The 20877-nt window shown below is 35.7% G+C and overlaps 2 protein-coding genes, 1 non-coding gene and 1 pseudogene across 4 annotated transcripts; 2 read left to right on the top strand and 2 right to left on the bottom strand.

Annotated features, from left to right (window-relative positions):
• Positions 1-605: 605 nt before the first annotated feature.
• Positions 606-2433, bottom strand: LOC147533031 (allene oxide synthase CYP74A2 pseudogene; annotated as a pseudogene). The gene has a single exon (XR_015228328.1). The product of XR_015228328.1 is annotated as an allene oxide synthase CYP74A2 pseudogene (transcript).
• An 8060-nt stretch (positions 2434-10493) lies between these two features.
• LOC147533030 (cold-regulated 413 plasma membrane protein 2-like) lies at positions 10494-12267 on the top strand. Its single transcript, XM_086646896.1, has 4 exons — positions 10494-10879; positions 10972-11079; positions 11180-11250; positions 11870-12267. Exons 1-4 carry the CDS (start codon positions 10701-10703, stop codon positions 12121-12123), a joined length of 612 nt encoding a protein of 203 aa, XP_086503022.1. The 5' UTR covers positions 10494-10700; the 3' UTR covers positions 12124-12267.
• On the bottom strand, positions 12258-20598 carry LOC147533028 (putative CoA ligase CCL6). Its single transcript, XM_086646895.1, has 20 exons — positions 20211-20598; positions 19716-20168; positions 17549-17612; positions 17317-17406; positions 17169-17225; positions 16488-16536; positions 16196-16272; positions 15747-15786; positions 15311-15405; positions 14997-15161; positions 14671-14781; positions 14480-14567; positions 14316-14382; positions 14161-14236; positions 13964-14081; positions 13600-13845; positions 13258-13397; positions 12930-13112; positions 12730-12849; positions 12258-12531 (listed from the first exon to the last, which is right to left on the bottom strand). The coding sequence occupies exons 2-20, from the start codon at positions 19865-19867 to the stop codon at positions 12481-12483; spliced, it is 1989 nt and encodes a 662-aa protein (XP_086503021.1). The 5' UTR covers positions 19868-20168; positions 20211-20598; the 3' UTR covers positions 12258-12480.
• TRNAI-AAU (transfer RNA isoleucine (anticodon AAU)) lies at positions 19454-19527 on the top strand. Its single transcript has one exon. It is a non-coding gene; the product is annotated as a tRNA-Ile (tRNA).
• Positions 20599-20877: the final 279 nt, after the last annotated feature.

Below are 20877 nucleotides of genomic sequence, written 5' to 3'. Positions count from 1 at the left end.
GCGGATCGGGTGTCGAATATTCAGATATCCATTGGCATGCTTATCTTCTTTCACCCCTCTCTATATCTGGGCTAAATCTCTCTCACTCTTTCTTTAATCTCACCGTTCCTGCGAAGGAAAAGTTTCTTCCTTTAGAACTCCCTTCATCTTAGACGAAAGGAAAGAGTTTCAGGCGAAACCTCATGAACTCTAAAACCATTGAACAAGATTTCAGACCCTAAACATATCATGGTTGTCAAATCACAAAAGCCTCGAGGATGGTTTCGCATGAAAACATCCTCGAGGGTTTTAGGGTTTCACGCGGAACTCTCAAGGATGGTTTTATTGTGAGTTGGTCGAGGCACAAAGGGTTCCGCCTGAAACCCTTTTCGTTTGTCTAAGATGAAGAGAATTTTGGAAATAGTGAAGATTGATAAGTGAGAAAGAAAAAGATTTTAACAGAGAGGGACGAATAAAGAGATAGAGGAAAAATGGCGGCGTGATGATGGGTGGTGGTCAGAGTTGCTGCTCGGAGATGAGAAAGAAGAATTTTTTTTTTTTTTGAACGAGTGATTCCGTAAATTAAAGCACCAAGTCCAATACAAATGTAATTCGAAAGACTTAAGTGAAAATAACAACAAATCAAATGATTCATTCACACTCTCATAAAAAAAAAATGATTCACACACAAAACACATAGGGACAACGATCATGGGCCTACCCATTTATTTACATACATATTGTCCGGAAATTCAGGTCCCTTTCTTCATGACCTCACACTTAATTTCCTCACCCAACACACTATCACTCTCCTTATCTTCCTCAAGTACTGACGGGTTTAACAGAAGTAATAGTAACGGCAGGTAATGCCAGATGAGTACCCACTTCAACTTCGAATGACTCATAACGGAGAAACAATTCCACCACCAATAATCTTGATACAAACACCACAAAATCCTTACCTGCACATTGTTTATTACCCACTGACGTTTCTTCACTCTCTGGTCCGTTAGACCATAATACATACTTCAACAATTTCTCACCTTCTGGTCCCATAAACCTATCCCCTATGAACTCTTCCCCATTCTCAAATATTTTGGGGTCTTTAGTGGCAAATGGTTGAAACCCAAATAACATCTCTCCTTTCTTAATCTCAAATGCATTTTCATGGCTTTCAATCACCAAATCATTCTTAGCTCTTGCATATTGATATGGAACGGGCGGTTCGATACGTAAAGTTTCGTATACTACCGATTTCATTAACGGCATGTCTTCCATTGATTTCATTGTTAATTCTCCATTGTTTGACTTAACTATAGTTCTGATTTCGTCACCCAGCCTAGTTTGTAACGTGGGTCCTGCTTTTCCAATCCATTTCAATAGGTTTGGGAAAATAATTTTCATTCCTCCAAATGTATTAAAACATGTAACAAAGAGAATATTATGACAAGCTTCATCTTTGTTGATACCTAATTTTTCCGCTTCATTAAGAATCTCAGTTGCAGATTCAGAAAAGTAATCATAAAGCTTTTGATAACTTGATTTTACAAGACATGGAGGAAATGGGAAGGTATGAAGAAGTGGGTCTTCAATAATCCAAGGTAAACCAAGAGATATAATGGGGTGAAGACTGAAGGCAACCCAAATGAGTACAAGTTTTGGTCCGTCTTTCCCGAGTTTAGTTTCGGTTGGGTTCTTCGAAAAATAAGCACCACCCAAGAAGTTAAAACAAGCTTGATCATTTAAATCATTATAAGCAACTTTCCCGCTTGTTGCTAATGTTTTCTCAATAGTTTCAAAGAGCTCAGTGAAAGTGGTTTTGAATTGGGGAATGAAGAACTCACGTCTAGAACTAAGTAAATGGAAAATAAGGGTTTTAAGCTTGGCATGCATAGGTTCAGATGGATCAAGATAAGATAGAATTCGGTACCCACCTGTAAGCTTAGTAGATGGCATGTAAGTGCCCGTAAATACATCGGTTTTATCGACTTTTGACAAGTCGAAAAGAACAGGAAAACTTTTAGCATCAAGAAGGACAATGACTTCAGGATATTTGGCAATGAAAGGACCTGGTGGCATATTAGAGCGAAAGACAGTGGAGTTATATTTGTCTACACGAGTTTGGAAGAACTTTTCTCTGCCTTGGAAGTAAAAGAAGTCTAGGCGGTCTTTAACGGCACCAAAAAATGGTAAACCATAGGTCCCGGGGAGGTTACGCATGGGTAGATTCTTCTCCGAATGGGGAATGGTGCTTACGGTAATTGGAGATGGTTCTTCGTTGGATTCGGAGAGAACGGCATGGACCGTGGATGAAGCAGACGCCGTAGTCATATCTGGCTAGGGTTCTGGGCTAATGTTGGAAATGTGGTTGAAGGTTTAGGGTTTGAGTGAAGATGGTTTGTTGGGAGGAAAGAATGGAAGTTCAATTTGTTTGATTTGTGGAGGAAGATGCTTGTGAATGAGAACTTTATATAGGGAGCAAGAGTGGGGTGTATTAGCATCTTTAATAATTTATTCTCTACTTTCATCTAATTCTTTTATTATTCTGGTTATAGATTTTTATTAATTCATACTATTACAAGTAAATGATAGTGAGATTTTGGAGAAATATTTTTTTCTTAAGATTTTACCTTGTAAGATCGATGCGACACTATTGTCACTAACAAATATTTATGTAAATGGAGCTTGATTCTTTACATGATAATGTCGAATAGATAATTACATGTGCGTCTACAGTTAATGCGTATTTTTACTATAACTTTTATTTTATTTTATTTTGGGTCTACAAGACAAATTGAGAGTAGGGATTAAGTAATTTTATTAAAGAGAAGTTGACATGCTATTCAAATCACTTACCCTATCTAGATTTGTTGATTTGTTTCCCCTCAATTTTTCTCTCTAGCGTTGATGATTAAGAAGATGCAGTTTGTTTAATACCATAGGGAGACAATGAGCAAAAAATAGAGAGTAAGGGGAAGAATATAAAGGATGGATAAGGAGAAAAAAAATATAATAATATGGGAGGGAGAGAGAGATACAGAAGAGGTGGTCGGTGGTTGGAAGCAGTGGTCGAAAGTTGTGATGGTGGAGGAGAGGTGAAGATGAAGATTAGGAGCCACAATATAATGTGCTATAAAAAAAATAACCCATAAGTTACTCTTGATTGACAAGACCTTTACTCCCTGTAGATTTTTCTGGATACCCGAAAGCCACTGCCTTTTTATTTGGTTATTGAACATATCATCAAGTAAGAAACCGTTGTTTTGGGGGTTGAGGGCGTGTAAGTATAATTTTCTTCATACAAATAAAATACGACCTAAATAAATATTTTGTTTGCTATGGAGTTTGAAATTTAAAAAACTGTTCACAAATATGAAGATTAAAGATTTGAAAGTAAAAGTAGAGACATTAAGATTATTTTACATGACAAAACACTCCTAAAGGCGAGAAGGTAAAACTTCCATTATGATGATAATAATGGGATACACAACGTCTCCCTAAAGCAATAGGGGATTAATCAATTCCCCTATATGTGTACAAAAGCTCCTGGATAACAATTCTTCTCTCTCTCTCTCTCTCTCTCTCTCTCTCTCTCTCTCTCTCATCTCTCTCTCTCTCTAAGTTGAGAGGATGTAATCTAAAGGGATTAATCTCTTTCTACGACCTCTCTCTCTCTTTATCATGAGAGTATATGGTTTGAAAAAATTAGTTTTTTGACCTCTCTCTCTAATCTGAGAGGATATGGTCTGATAACTTTCCCAACTAAGAGGATTTTGTCTTACTTGAAAGTATGAATATTATTTTCCCTTTCATTCTCTTTTATAATGATAAATATGGAGATATTCTAATAGAAATAAGATATCATTTTTAAACTTGAAATATGAAACCTATTTACAGACCCATTTTAGTGCAATCGTCAATCAAATAATTGGTAACCAACATTAATATCTACTAACTGGATTACCAAATCAAATAATATTGATTACATATTACGATTACTCTTAATCACATTACTTGATAGTTATTTCTGATAATCATGTTCTTTTTGAGATTGCCAAGTCTGTAGTTGAAGCATTCACTGCCTCAATTGCAGTTTACATGTGCATCAAGTGTTCAAATAGGTATATGCATTTGGGATGGCTATTATCAATTATGTAGGTCATGCATCAAAATATCCCCTCAACCTAGTACTAGCTCTCTTCATAAAAAAATTCCTAGTACTAGCTCTCCCACAAAATAGTGGCGCCAGCCATTTTTAACATTTTCTACTTTATTAGAGGCTATCACTTTGAGGTAACAACGCAATTTTACGAAGTATAAAATTTTGACAGGTATTTTTTCGAGGGCCTTTCTCCGCGTTTCTTTTGTGTCCCTTAACCCCTACCATCATGCCTTCTCCACGCTAAAATGGTCGTCGGCAAACTGTTATCCCCACCGATCTCTAATGTTTTAAATTTTCATCTTTTCTCTTCCGACCACCACCCTTATTTCTCTCTCCCCCCTCTCACTCTCAGCCTCAGCTAAATCTCTCTCATTCTCTCTTTATCGATAGAAAGAGAAAGAGTGATTTGACCGAGAGAGAGAGAAGAGAGGTTTAGTCAAGAAAGACCGAGAGACAAGACAACAATGGTGGTGGTTGGCAGAGGTAGTGCTCGAAAATGGAAGGAGATGGATGTGAGGAATTGAGGTATAAAGAGAGTGTTGTAATAAGTTTTTCTTAGTGTAATCTGAGTGTAAGAATAAATGTATGAGATAGATTTAAAAATGTTTGTTAAGAAGGTAGTTGAGAAATTTGTTATAACAAACTTTCTGTCTCCACTCTTACTCTTACTCTTGATGTATAAATGAACAATCATCTGTTTTCTCTCTCTTTTTCTAGATTTATCAGTGTTTTCTCTCTGTTTCGTTTTCTCACAATGGAGAAAAAGAAATTTTGTTGCCTCCGAAACTAAGACAAAATCCATGACTTTTTCAATTGTATATTAATATTTTTTTTCTCATTAACCCACAGCACCAGACTTTAGAAAAGTGTGGTATGGGAAAGTTACAAACTCAATCAAGAAAGATGAAGCCTTTTCTTACTCCACTTTATAATAAAAATTTATTTCTAACTTTTAAGAAAGTGGGTTATGTTATCTGTGGCTTTTTTCAAAGTTCCTAAACGATTGGACCATTAGTTGGTGACATTTTTTTTTTTGTTGAAAGATTAGTTGGTGACAATTGAGCAAATGGAAACAATCCTCTAATGGAATCCAATATGACAACCAAAACCATATGGAATTTCTAGAGGGAGTAAGTTCAATGGATAACCACAAATGTTACTCAAGAATTATATAAGGGTGTGTTTGATATCTCCCATTTCCATGGAAATGAAACACTTTTCATCCTTTGATATGAAATATAATTCCATGGCTTTAATTTCCTATGGAATCTATTTCCATGAAATAGTCCACTTTTAATTCCTCGCTCCATCCTAGGAATTAGTTTCCGTGGAAAGTCAAAAATCAAAATAATAATATTTTAATATATTCGAATACTTGAAACTTAATATTTATCTCCATTCATGTTCAAAATGACATTTTCACCCATAAAATTTAGCAAAATAAATTTTTACTTATACATTAGGCAAATGACATTTTTGTCCTTCATGTCAATTGACATGTTCGCAAAGTTGTCAAAATGACATTTTGGCTTTTTATATCAAAAATTACATTTTTACCTTTTTATAATATGAAATTGACATTTTACTTTTATGTTATCAAAATGACATTTTTACCCTCGCGTAATATCAAAATGACATTTTTACCTTTATGTAGTCTGAATGACATTCTTACCTTTTATCTTGTGAAAACAGTATGTCTACACTTTTACATTGAAATGACACTAGTAAAATCTATTTTTTTTTATCCATATGTTATCAAATTTATATTTTTATCTTGTTTTATTCGCAGCTTGACATTCTTACTTTTAAATTAGCAAAATGATACAGGGTTAAATAATTTTACAATATAAGAGTAACAATATAATTTTGAAAACATAAGGGTAAAAATGTAATTTAGACAGCTTGAGGATGAACATGTAATTTTGCAAACATAAAAGTAGAAAATGGCGTTTTGACTACGCAAAGAGTAAATAAAAACTCTTAATTGAATATTATATTTGTGGAAGTTAGTTGTCAACTAAATAACAGAGTTCGTAATTCCACAGAATAATAAATGATTACCAAACGAAAGAACTCTTATTTCCACGAAACAAATTTCGTGGAAGACTTTCCATGGAACTATTTTATGTCCATGGAATTATTTCCCTGATATCAAATACAACTTTAAGAACATGATAGCATAAAAAAAAAAAACCAAAATCCTGGAGGTCTCAAGTTCGATTCTCTGATAAGGCGGTTTTCTGGTTTATTGAACTTGGGTTATTAAGGTATAAATAATGTTGTTGGACTTTGGGTCATAGTTTAGTTAGGCTATAGGCCCGTTCTTTGTAAGATTTTGAATTCGACAGTTTCGTGCTTATCACATCTTTGATGTATCAATGCTAATGTAATGACTATCGTACATCGTAGTCAATTTCCAAAACACAAAAAAAAATATAAAAAAAAGAGCGGGAGACCATAAAAAATAATACATATCAAGACCAACTAGCAACTGATTGACAAAAACCTAATAATCTCTATTGCAGAAATGAAATCAAATTTTATTCTCAACCAAAGACCTCGATAACAAAATACGGGTACCATTGGAATATAATTTATAGCAATAACACGATATCCATGTGAAGATGAGAAAATCAAAAACGGGCTTGGGCCAAGAGGTACAGGTAATTTACCGACCATTGCGAACTCCATGGGTATTTAAGGGCCACTTTCTTCAAACATAATGAGTACACTCCTCGGCCCATCTTGAGGGGTCGCTGTCTCTTCCGCACAACAAGCTCCTCTCACCATCTCCTTGACTAATGACCAATATCAGTATCTCATGAGTCGTATGGAGATTCAAGTACTGTCTAACAGCACCCTGTCCGTCTCTGAATTGACAAACAATCTAGCTTGTAAATCTTATCATTTTAACCTTGGTTTATTGACTCTGGTACCGCTAGACATATATGCTTCTCTATCTCTCATATTTTTCAGTACAAATTGGGTCCGCATAATTGTTACAGTATGTATAAATTACCTGACCGTTCACATACCAAAGTAATCCATATTGATTCACTTCAATTTCAATATCTTTGCTTCTCGATAATGTTTTTCATACCCCATTGTTTGAATTTAATTTTTGTTTTATAAATTTGTTCATCTCTTTCATATGATGTCACTTTCAACTCTTCTTTTGTGTCTTTTGGGACCAAACTATACAGAAGACAATTACACATGGGATGACCGGCCCTGATTTTTCGGTAACCCGAAGCGAGGTCTGAAAATGTGGTTTTTTCTATCAAATTGTAAAAAATATAAATGCATTACATGAAAATTGTAAGTACCGCAAAATATTTTCATCATATTTATATAACAAAATAATTTTTTTGATAATTACAATTACTAAAATTTTGTTCTTCTTAAATTTTTTGATGCAAAGTCACTAATAATCGTCGAATAATCAAGACTGTCAGCCATATCCTTCTCAATAGATAATATAGCTAACCCGTTTAACCTTTCTTGCGACATAGTAGATCGAATATAAGACTTGATCAACTTCAACTTAGAAAAATTTCTTTCTGCGGAGGCAATATCGTTAACATAACTCTATAAGAAACCCATGTGTTCGGATAACAACTTTTCATATCTTTCAAAAAATCTAGCACTTCAATTAGTCTTTTGATCTCATTTGGTAAAAGGCGCTTCAACACTTTCAGTTTTGAAAACAAGTCTAGTCCGTCTATGTCACATGACTCATTATGTTTGAAAAAGGTTTCAAGGCAAACACATGAGTCTCTCAAATCACCATCATCTAGGAGTTTAACTTTTTTTGACTCAAACAGAAAATCAAATATTTCTTTGTACTTCTGAAATTGCTCGAATCTTTTCTTAAATGAAGAAAGAGTCTGATCTAATATGTATATGAAATAATTAACTCTAAATGCTTCTTCAGGTGACATTGATGGATCTTCACACGCATTCTCGTCAAACTGTTTCTTTCTTCGAATAATACGTTTTTTGCGAAATGTTGTTTCAACTCCCATTTTAATGGCAATCTCTTTAGCTTCAACCATGCCTTCTACAAATCCCACTTCTCTATAATCTTCAAGATAACGAATAAGTCCATTCAATTTCTTTAATGCAACATCAATATCTATATCTTCAGTTTGAAGTGTTTTGCTAACAGAGTTTATCGCAAAAAATATATAATGCCAAATAACCATACTGAAAAGGAATTCAAAATTTTCAAAGTCTTGTTTTAATATATTTTCGGCATCATGAACTGGTTTTGAGTTGTCACTTGTCTCCACCAATTCTTCTAAAGCTTCTCGTAGTTGTGGAGCTTGAAACCTAATTGCCTTAACACTTTCTACTCTACTTTCTCATAAGCCAAACAAACTGTTGGGCCCACCATTCATTAAAGATCATCAAATTTGGTGACTCTTTTTTACTTAACATTTGTTAAACGGGGCTCTTATAATTTTCTTAGAGAGTTGGTTTCTTATGTATTTCTTAAAGAAATTAATGTCTTGGTGGCCCCTAAAAGCCGGTGGCCCGAAGCGACGCTTTTTTCGCTTTGGCCTAGGGCCACCCCTTGGGATCCCCAGATGGGTTGTACTATCTGGGAACCAAAGCCTTTCATATTTTTTCTCTTCGGATTATTTCCGAAAGACCCCCTATTTTGTGATCAGCTTCCTGCGTAGCCCCTTATTTTATCAAAAATACTTAGATGATCCATTTTTTTCGTTACCGTTAATTCTCTCTCCTCCATCTCATCAACTCTCTCTGTCACGTCATTTCTCTCGCCACCTCTCTTTGCCACGCCATCTCTCTCTGCCACGTCAACTTAATTTTTTCTCTCCCTTTCCACATCACGTCTCTCTTCTTCGACAAAAATCGCCGACCGAAAAAATTTTCGCCCGACGACCTTTGCCGGAGAAGAGAGAGGGAGGGGAAAAAGTAAGTTATCGTGGCAGAGAGAGATGATGTGGCAGAGATAGGTGATGGGATGGAGGAGAGAGAGTTAACGGACATTTAACGATAACGGAAAAAAAGGGGTCATCTTGAAATTTTTTGATAAAGTAAAGGGCTACGCGAGAAGCTGGTTACAAAGTAGGGGGCTTTTCGGAAAATAATCCTTTCTCTTTAGATTATAGTGTTAGTTTAGGCATTGGAGCTTATGTCATCCTTTTGTAATTCATTTTCACTATTTTAGTAATAAAATTTGGTGTACTTCCTCACATTACTCAAGTTTGTAATTGGGAAATTTGGTGAAATTTCTTTAAAAAATTCTCTTTGTTGAAAAGGTTCATTAATGATTTATAGTCTTCAGCTTCGTATAGTATTTTTATAAATTATCTAACATAGTGAAAACGCAAAAATATCTTTGAGAATCGATCTCCCTCTCTCTATCGAACACGATTTCCCTCTCTCTCTCTCTAAAATTGAATGAAAGGAAGACATACTTATGGAGATTTTTTATTCTCGTATCGGTTTTGATTTTCTAATAAATGTGAGATCGTTGATTTTCAATTTTGAATTTTTAATCAAGTGAGATATTAATCTTCAAAATTCTTTTCGGTTGTTATTTTTCATTTAAGAATTTAAAATGTTTCAGAACCCTAATATAAACTTGTTCATCATTAAAGTTGATGGTAGAACCAAAAGGAATGTGACCTAACCCTGAATTCAGTTTCAATAGTTCATAAACTCTTTGCAATGTTTTACAGTAGGTTTTGGGATGGTTTTCTAAGATCTGCAATACTTTGTAGCAGCAGTTGCAATTATTTACAGCGCTCTGCAAATTATCCGGAATCCTTTTCGACATAGTTACAATATGTTGTAATGCTTTGTAAACAAGGTTGTTTGCGAACCATTTGCAATATTTCGCAGCAGCCATGTTTGCGAAACATTTGCAGTAAGTTTATAACAAGCTTGAAAATTGGGTTTCAATTTTTCTCTCTAAACCTAAAATCAGTTTTTCTCACTCTTATTTCTGTTAAGAAGTCGATCTTGTCACTATAAAGAAAAAAAAAATTTAAAATTCTTCTAAGTTTATAACAGTACTTTGATTCAAACTGCTTGTAAACAGTTTGTTGCAAGTTATTGCAAAAGTTTACAAATAATTCAACATTGGGGCGGGTCAGGATTTGTTTTTGTTTGATTTGTGTTGTCGGTCTATTTAAATGGTCCATATCAAAAGAAAGTTAAGGACTCGGCTGCGAAGACCCTATTTTTCGCAGAGTGAAATTAAAATATTTGTGGTTGGTTGAAATTGATTGTCGGGTCATATTCTCCTTCCATGTGTCAAATTGTCATTGAGTAGTTGTGAGGTCGGTCTTACCTATTAGCCTCTTATTTCACCATGCGGTGGTGTACATATCCATCCATTTAATACTAGTCCCTACTGCTTAGCTGTTCTTTTTTCCCTTCTCAACTTCAAATACACTTCAAAAAGTAAATTCAATAAATATCACTACTCTTAGAGTCTTAGTGCTTAGCTACTCTCTCTCTCTATCTCTAGTTTTAAGTTCATAGGATACAAATCCACCCACAAGAATTTACATCAACTTAGAAAATGGGTATGAAAGATTACTTGCTTATGAAAACAGATGAGAATTTGGCAGTAGAATATATCCAATCTGACATGAGAGACCTTGGAATAGCTGCAAAGAAGCTGATGAATGATACTATCAAACTTGGAGGTATTGGTTTTGGAACCACCTTCCTCCAATGGTTTGCTTCTTTCTCTGCTATGTAAGCACCCTAACCACTCTCTCTCTCTCTCTCTCTCTTTCTCTCTTTGATCAACATTCATGAGTGTCTAATTTGGATATGGGTTGTTGCAGTTATTTGTTGATATTGGATAGAACAAATTGGAAGACAAAAATGTTGACTTCACTTTTAGTCCCTTACATTTTCTTCAGTCTCCCATCCATAATATTCAACTTGCTAAGGTATGACCTAATTTTACTCTTCCTTATTGCTCTCAATATCCTTTCCTTTCAAACACTAAGTCACTAATTTTTTTAATTTTATGTGGATGATCTGGTGTAGAGGAGAGATTGGAAAATGGATTGCTTTTGTTGCCATTGTTTTACGACTCTTTTTCCCCAAGCACTTCCCAGGTATAAATTTTCTGAAACGTCTATCACTTAATATATGAATTGACTCGAGTCAGATTTCACAATATTTATTTCCTTTTTTCCTAAATCACACTGAGTGCCACCTAATTTGCGTGAATTGTTGATTTTGAATCTATTTGAATGAGACACAAAATAAAGCCAATTTAAGAGTCCTCTGTTAAAATAACTTGAAATGATTAATTGATTATTATATCTTTAGTTAAAACAAGTCTAACTCAATCGATTCACGTCTACACAAACAAGCCACATATTTAGATAATAATAAATAATGGTCGTTATTTCCGGCAAAACAATAAAATTTTCTAGTGTATAAAAATTATTGGACTCCAAAACATCCACCCCGTTTCTGACGTCGTGACAGAGGGTCGTTGGAAGACCCTCAACGATCGACCTTGGTTGGTATTTTTTCCACCCAAAATTTTGGGGAGCTAAAATTCTTTTTCACGGCCAAATTATTGTACGGGTAGATCTTTTGGACCGGCGAAGGGCTCCCATAAAGAAAACACCATTAAGGCGTTATTTAGCTTCATTTGTTTTGATAATTTGTTTACCATAATTTCATATGGGCGCCCTTACAATCAATGTCGGAATGTGGATGCAGACTGGTTGGAGATGCCGGCATCTTTAATTTTAATATTGGTGGTGGCTCCAAGTTTCATTGCTGACACAGTTAGAGGTGGCTGGGCTGGTGGTGCTATTTGTCTTGTAATCGGAATTTACCTATTCCAAGAGCACATCCGTTCATCTGGTGGATTTAGAAACTCCTTCACCAAGAGCAATGGTATTTCAAATTCCATTGGTATCCTTCTTTTAATGGTTTATCCTGTTTGGTCTCTTGTACTATTTATTTTCTAAGCTCCTTTATCTTCGATCGTGTGCTTGCTTTTCATAATTTCTTTGTTGTTCTAATAACTTGTGAGTGATTTATGGGTTTGTTTATTTCGAAGATGAATAAATACCATGTATTTGAACAATAAGTAAATGAATAATTTCGTAAAATGTAATTTTATTCAAGGATTTCACAAGTAGGGAAGAAACTATATTTCATCAGCATTACTCGAGGTTTAATATAATAGAGTTTACATGAGCGAACATAAACAAAATATTCCTATGTGGGACTATTCTCTAATAGAATAGTAGAAAGGTACAGAGTAGTACAGATCATTTGGACGAAATACATCAAAACCATAAATACCAACAGAGAACTGCATTTTACTCAACTTTCGTTCCTTTTGCTTCGACATAGAGTTGATCGACAACATTCTGAAAAAGATAGGAGTAAATAATAAATATGCAGCTTTCACAGATCACTATAACTTAAAACAGCTTCGGGTTTGAACAACGAGCAACTTCAGGTTGAATGTTATCAGAGTTCAAATACTCGAACCGATTTCTTTAAGTTAGGCAAGAAAACACCTGTTTTTGTATTCAAACTAATTAAAGAGATGGGAAAACAGATACCTTGTAATAGACGAGTAGTTGTGGTCGCTTCAGTTTGAAAGTTGGAGTTACCAAATCTCTGTCAATATCAAAAGGATTTGGCTCCAAATGAATTGCTCTTAACATCTCAAATCCTCTAAGCTGTGTGAACAATTAAGACAAGAAAATGAATTCCAAGCTTTGAAGTATTTCGGTACTTGAAGGATAATAAGTAGACGTACTTTGTGTTTTTGAGCGGTGGTATTAAGCTCGTCGAGAATGTATTTCCTTGCCCTTGGAGTTTTGCACAGTGAATCAAAATCACCAGTCTCATTCTGGACTGCTGCCCAGTCTTTAAGTGCCTTTTGGTCGGGAACCACCACCGCTACAAGAAAGGATTCAAAACTGTTCCCATATACCCAAATCTGCTACAATCGAACCAAATTAACCAAAAAGGCAAAATGAGAGGGTGAGAGGGTGAAATATCGTATAAAATAATAAATGGTACTATCCACGACGTTTTGCCGGTATTTGTTCCTATTGTGTAGCGTATTAAGATTGGTAACTTACCGATGTGATTAGAGGGCATTGTCCAAATATGCCTTCAATGTTTTCCACAGCGACATATTCGCCTTGGGACAACTTGAAAATATTCTTTTTCCTATCAATGATTTTCATTGTCCCATTAGGCTGCCACTCTCCAATGTCACCTGCAATAGCTTAAAAGTTATTCAACCCCATAACCCCATTATCTAGAGAAACCCGTCCTTAAGATTGTACATTCTTGACATCTCAAACGTTCTTGACTAGTAAATTGCTATTCTTGATAACCCATTCTAACATGAGACGGTCTATCTTTTCGTTTATGTATACTTTTCAAGGATCTAGTAAAATAATTTAGAAGTGCTATACCTGTATGAAACCACCCATCGACAACGACTTCTTCAGTAAGATCTGGCCGCTTATGGTAACCAGAGAACAAAGTATTACCCCTCAAACAAATCTCTCCACGAGGCACCGAAGATAGTGCGTCGTATTCCATCTCAGGGACTGATTCGAGCCTTGCTTCGATGTTGTTTAAAGGTACTCCGATAGTGCCGATCATGGAAAATACATTTGCAACTGAGGTAAAACATCCCGCACAACTTTCAGTTAGACCTGTAAATCGATCCAGACAATAAATAATCAATAACCTTAATTGACTTTGAGCCCAACATTTTAATTATGAGCCCATAGTTTACGTGTTTCAAGCAAATCGCTTTTTAATCTGCCATACCATATCCCTGTGATAAGATGCTGCAGCATGTTACTCTCAGAAACTCTTCGACATGTCTAGGTAAAGGTGCTGCCCCTGATATCATTAGACGAACTCTTCCGCCCAGTGCTAGTTTGATCTACATAGCAACTCGACCGATTATAACAATGGAAAACCAAAAATTCGAAGAAACAAATGGAATGAAATGAAATACAAACTTTACTAAAGACAAGCTTATCAAAGAACGGTGATGCTTCATCTTGTTTCAGCCCCTTCTCCATATTCTTCAACTTGCTGTTGATAACATACAAGTTTTAGATCGAGAAATGTGTATATTGGATAAGTTAATTCCCGAGTTTGGTATATAACATACTAGTTGTACGCAAACTCATATAATCTCCTCTGTAGCGCTCCTCCAACTGAAATCTTATCAAGCGTACCTTCATTGGATAATTAAGAGTTCTGGTTAGAAACATTAGATGATCAGGAACAAAAAAGCATAAATGAAAATGAAAAAATGGAAATAAACTTCAAAACCTGTATAGATACGGTCAAAAACTCGAGGAACCCCACAAAATATCGTTGGCTTCAATTCATGAAGGTCTTCCATCAAATACCTCACATCCTGCGAAAAACAAGTAATAAGAAAAGAAGTTGATTTTACAGAGAAATCTTTCTAAATCAAGGAGCATAAATACGCTCTATTTCATATCCGCAAGAAATCTTACCCCTCTCCAAAATCCTATAGATGCACCTTTGTAAATGCAATAATTCTCGATTACTTGATCAAATACATGAGCTAGTGGAAGAAATGAAAAGTATGAATCTTCTCCGCTCACCTGTTATAAAAAAAAAAAAAAAAAAAGTTCTAGCTTTAATTTTGTTTGCATTTTTGTTGTCAGTTGCTTCTTGTAGGAATGTGCATATAAAAACGTTCGAGGAGATGAGATTTCACATTATTCATGTGCCTTAGGAGTGAATTAAAAATTCGGTTTCTTTTTATGTGTTTTAGATATGCGAATACGTATGATAATCTAGGAGTTTGATAATCTACCGCTTTATCTGTTTGAGCAATTAGACAAGCTGTAGACAAGACTGCTGCCATCATATTCTCATTTCTAAGTATAACACCTTTTGGGTCTCCAGTTGTTCCACTTGTGTACATGATTGTGCAAATATCGTTCTTGTTTGTTGAAGGCAGTTCACGGTGTTCACTCCCCTATAAAAAGTGGAAAATGGGATAAGTCGTAGGCACTTATAGTCTTTGAGATCCAAAGGTCTGTTAACTGTCGAAATCCAACTGTTTGAATACGAAAACAAAATATTCATTGAAGTTCAGTCTAAAATAGATAGGTTCTAATCTCTTACCAGAGAGGCAAACTCTTTCCAGGAGAAGCAAGAAACACCAACCTCCTCAGCTGCTCTCTTTTGTGCATCTGTAGTCTTCCCAAAACTGACAATTGCTGAATAAAGAAGTTTAAAATGTTCTTTAGTTGCTTCAGATATTACACTAAGGTAGTGTTCATTTTCTTGATTTCAAACCTGAAACCTCGCTAAAGGTCTGACTCGACTGACTCTGAGGTCAAGTTAAGAATTTTTCTCCTTCCTACTTGTGATTCGAACACGTCAGATTGAAGTTATTTTGGACCCGTTTCAGTCTGAAAAGAAAGTCAGACTAGGTTGAAACACCATATTCCTCTTGAATAACAGAATAAGTCAGATTTCGATGAGCCAGGTCAAGCCATTGGAAACAGAACTACCCTCAGTGCAATTTGTATACATAAATCTTGCATGGAAAACTTACTTTTGAGATGTGAAGTACACCTTGGAAGACATCTTAGCATCTGCACAGAGAACTACCACTTAGATATTATCGAAAAGATTATGAAGATTTTTATCAAAAGAAAAAAAAGATAAATAAATATGCAATTAATGCATCTTCAAGAATATTTTGCAACCCAAGATCGAAGTTCAAAATAAATCGAAATCAAGTGAGTAACCATACGGCAATTTAGAACTTCAGGATGTGCTAGTTAACATAAGCTTGATTCTGAATCAAATCACATTTCTTCAAACTTTTGGTTTAGATCAAAACTTTGAGGCGGACAAGAAACATCCAATTTAGAATTGTTTAAAAATGCATAATAACAATGTTTCTTCTTCAACACGATATAACAAGTAAGTAACAAGACAGATCTTGCGAAACAAATACTAGCATTGTGTAGATGTAAGAATAGCAAAGAATTAGCTTACAGCATCTATCTTATTCTCTTGCACGAACGCAATGGAAACTTCAGCGTGGTTAATTATGAACTCCACTGCATTAGCTCCTGCAAAAAGGATAGGATTGACAAACACATTGTCAACTACCACAGACAGAGCTGATTCCGGGAAGGTGATTCTATAGTGTAGAAGCCCTCTAGGCAAGTGGGCTACCTCAACTCAAAAGCTAGCTCAAGCTTTGAGGATTATAGCTTATCTATGAGGATTACCAAGTAGCTTAACTAAAAGATGGGGCAAAATGGAAAGAAAAGGAGTAACCTACCAAGAGTGTCATACAGAGGTACATATTGTATTCCATGGCTATTACAAGCCTGTCAAAGAACCAATTTATAAGTTTAGCTAGAAAATAAATGTACTCGCTAATCATGAGAGGTTCTTCTTATTGGTATTATAAGAATAACCTCCTAACACTTATCGGGGTTTGCCGGAACGTCTACCCGCAAATTTATCAGACTAGATAACCCCTATTTTGTAATAACAGATGGAAGAATTAACGATTACAATTAATGTTGTGCCATTTTACTTCAAGCCGACAAGTCGTAAAAGGACTGTTTTACGACAACTTTTTGACTAGTTGCTTGAGTACTTTTTGTTATTTAAAAACTCTAACTACGAAAACTTTTAACGTCACGCATCCAACACCCTAAAGGGGTACTTTTGAAGAAAGTAAAGTCTAAAAGATAGACTTAGATTGATGTTTGTTTTCTCTGATTGTCTGAACCTGAATCGTCTGTCTTAAATAGACCCAGAATCAACCCAAATCAGAGATTCAGAGGGGTCAGACGAAGAACATTCTGAAATCCGAGGCGAGTCAATTATGACCTCGAGTCAGATTTTAAATCTGACTTAGTAAAAAAACAACCACTACCTTAATCAACTTTTGGCAAGAAAAGGAAAATGTTACCCAATTGCCATAAAATGAAGATAAGTGAGAAATATTTACCTCCATAGCTATTATCCATTCAGGGCAGTTGGCTCCATAGATACCACAACGACCTCCCTAAGAACATACACACACATAAAAAGATCAAGTTAAAGATGAAAATGGAAGAACCCGTAAAGGGGAATCTGAAAAGAAGTGATGGGGTTACCGGATTAACACCAGTGTGCCTGATAGCTGATCCAATTTGGATAGCTTCATCATATACTTGTTGATAAGTTTTCCATACATAAGAACCCACCTGTGAATTAGTAAATTTTGCATCTTATGATTGTGAAATTTCAACTTGGGGAGTAGTCACCCAATTGGCTTAGAAACTGAATTCTAATTCGATATTAAGATTCATTGCTAGTAACAGAGAAGATGGGAGAGTCATATAGTACCTTCCCATCAACAATCTCCCGGTGACCCAGCATATCATTTTGAGGGTTCTTTTCAACAGACTGGCTGAAAGAGAAAAACAATATGATTTTTAACTGACTGGTTTTTTTGAATAAGATGATTTAATTGAAAAGGAAATCGAAAGAAGTACAACTAGAAAGACGCACTCGGCACCGAGGCCAAGAGCAAACGAGAAAACGAAACAAAACAAAAAAACACAATAAGAAACACACTAAGTGATACTCGCACTTTAGAGCGACTTAACAAAAACATCCCACGTCTCAACCATGCAATTGAACGAAAATCCTTTAGCCCACTTGTATGATCTACTCCAGTGGTAAACAAGACATTTAGCCGCGAAGAAGATATAATCTGGTGATCGGGATTTATCTCTGAAAATTCCATCGTTCCTAGCACTCCAAATCGCCCAGATGACGGCTTTAGGGATAATGTTGATGATAGCCTTCTTGTGTTTGCTACCCTTAATTCCTTTCCAAGCGAGCATGAGGTCACTAATGGACCCGGGAATACACCATACAATACCAATACTACTCATGAAATTGTTCCACACCCCCCTCGTCTCATCACAATGAAGAAAAATATGCTCGGATGATTCTTCATCTTTCCCACAAAAACCACAACGATTAGGCGAAACGAAACCTCGCTTTCTCAAGTTGTCCATGGTTGGGATCCTATCCCAAATCACAGCCCAAATAAACACACTCACTCTCATGGGTATGTTCTTTCTCCAAACATCTCTAAAGACCGGATTGATCTCCACCTCCTGATTTGACAATTTTGAGAACATCGCTCTAACTGATAAATCTGCCTTTGCCGGATCCGGATTTGAAACCCATATCCTAGCGTCTGGATCACTGGAGAGGCAGCACGGCTCCAAATCTTTTAAAAGACGATTTGCCTCCTCCACCTCCCAATCATAAAGCCCTCTCCTAAAATCCATCCTCCAAACCTTAGAGTTGATGTCAAAGTAATCGCTAACTGTCCCATCCTTCAAATCGGAGAGCACAAAGAGGTTTGAGTAAGCTTCCTTGAGAGAAACATCCTTAATCCAAACATCACCCCAAAAGCTCGTGTTCTTACCGTCCCCGACCTTAATCTTTGAAATTGATTTGAACTTGTGCCATCTTCTAAATATCCCCCTCCAAACCGAGACCCCGTATGCTTTTTTAGGAGGTTTCGAAATCCACCCTAGCTCCTCTTCCCCATACTTTCCCATTATAATTTTCCTCCATAAAAGATTCTTTTCCTTGCGGAACCTCCATAGCCATTTAGATAAAAGAGCATCGTTCATCCTCCTCAGACTTTTGATAGGCCAATATTCTATATTACTTCATCACTAGTCAGATTTTCACAATAGGCTAATACATCACAACCAGACCAATATAAGATCAATGTCAATGGGTTCGTTTTTTACCACATAGATCAATGTGTGCCGCGGTAACCTTGGAACGTTTGAAATAATAGATAGTTGTTCAAAACAACTCGAGGATGTTTCCGTAGTAGTTGTTGAGGCTTGGGCATTTTACATGGGATGGCACATCAAATGGGTATAAAACTGTATCATGGAAGGCGATTGCATACAGATAGTATGCAATTAATGGAACTGACGACACAATACCTCGGGAAGCTCGCAACGATTATGCTTGGTATTCGTTATCAAATTTAGGGATTTGAATCTATTTTGTTATTAACAATATAATACCATGGCTCATGACTTGGCACCAATTATTCATACATGAATCATGCTACTGAATTTTGGGACCCATTTCACATCCCATTCTGTATTGCTAACTGGCCTTGAACTTTACAAATTAATGAAATAAACTTGGAGACAGGAAAACATGGAAAAAGCTCACTTATAGCGTATTACAATTATTTAACATATTGGCCTATTAGCTCAGTTGGTTAGAGCGTCGTGCTAATAACGCGAAGGTCGCAGGTTCGAGACCTGCATAGGCCATTTTTTTTCGTATACTACTACAATTTTGTTTCTTTTCTTTAATCCACTCTCAAAGATATGACAACCCACTTATATAATAAGTAAAAGAAAAGAAGTCATTGTGATTTTTATACTATATAGTATATGGAGTACTACAAAACTTGAATTTGACTATATGAAGAAAAACAAAAACAGTTGATGAATAGAACCTGAAGAAGTCCCAAGGAGATTGGAACCCTGGAAGTAACTCCAAGACACCATCCTTAGCATATATGGATCTATAAACTGGTCCTGCTGATGGTTTTTCATCGATAGCCGGCCTCGAATCTTCAACCTTGACAGTATAAACCTGTTGTGACATTGTATCTTTCAATTTTGGTTGATGAAGAAGAAAGAAGAGACAGATGTTATTTTATGATTTCAAGTGAAGAGGAAGAAGAAGAGAGGAATTTATTAGAGGGTGAGATGAAAGGTTCATCTTTGAGACTGTGATGGGTTGGTTGGATAGGAACATTAAATTCACTGGTTAGTAAGTAATTGATCAAGGAAGTAGTAGGTTGCCTCTTTAACTCTCTTCATTTATGACTCCCACTCTCTTTTATTGTGTTTTGATTCTGGTTTTCTATTTCACACTTAAAAAAAGCACTAGTGTGACATGCAAACTTAAGTATTGTTTCAAGTCTTTTCTTTGTTAAGATGCAAACTTAAGTATTGTTTCAAGTCTAACTCTTCAGATACTGAATCATCTTATTCACCTCAAATCAGTCCCTTAAATATCATGAGTCAGACAAAGACAAACAATAATATGACGTAATTATCTAAACCTCGACTTAGATTTTATATTTGACTTGGAAAAAAATATCAAACGCTAAATGTGTACAACGACTTTGAATTCGATAATAGTATAAAACTTCGTATTTCCGCGGTGACTGGTCCCCATTTCTCCCATAATTTCACGGGACAAATCCCATAGTCATCTTGAAGCACCTTAAAGTGTTTGCATTTAAATTGGTTAATAGGTAGATGTCATTTATGGGGGGAGGCCTAGCAGTGGAAGAGGACAGGTATGGAAAAAATTGCACACATCAAATTGAACCCAAAATGAAGGGAGAACTATATATAACTAGGTCTGAACGGAAGCCTTTCTTTTCTTAAAGCATCTGATTCCTACTAAGAAGGGAACAAGGCCCACTTAATTACTTTAATTTGAGTGCTATTAGTAACTCTTACCATTATGTCTAAGTAATACGGATGCCTTTTTTACTAGTATCAAATAATGATGTTATCGGAATTAGTTGGATCATTCGTAAACACAGATCAGTTCATCTTAGCTAAGGCCGACACCATTAGATCTAGGAATACATAAGAATG

The sequence above is a fragment of the Eschscholzia californica genome, unplaced genomic scaffold (assembly GCF_041429995.1).
Source record: "Eschscholzia californica isolate CP2 unplaced genomic scaffold, dmEscCali1.0.p SCAF_6, whole genome shotgun sequence".
Taxonomy (NCBI): Eukaryota; Viridiplantae; Streptophyta; class Magnoliopsida; order Ranunculales; family Papaveraceae; genus Eschscholzia; species Eschscholzia californica.
Note: the sequence above shows the minus strand (reverse complement) of the source record. Positions and strands in the feature narration are given on the sequence as shown.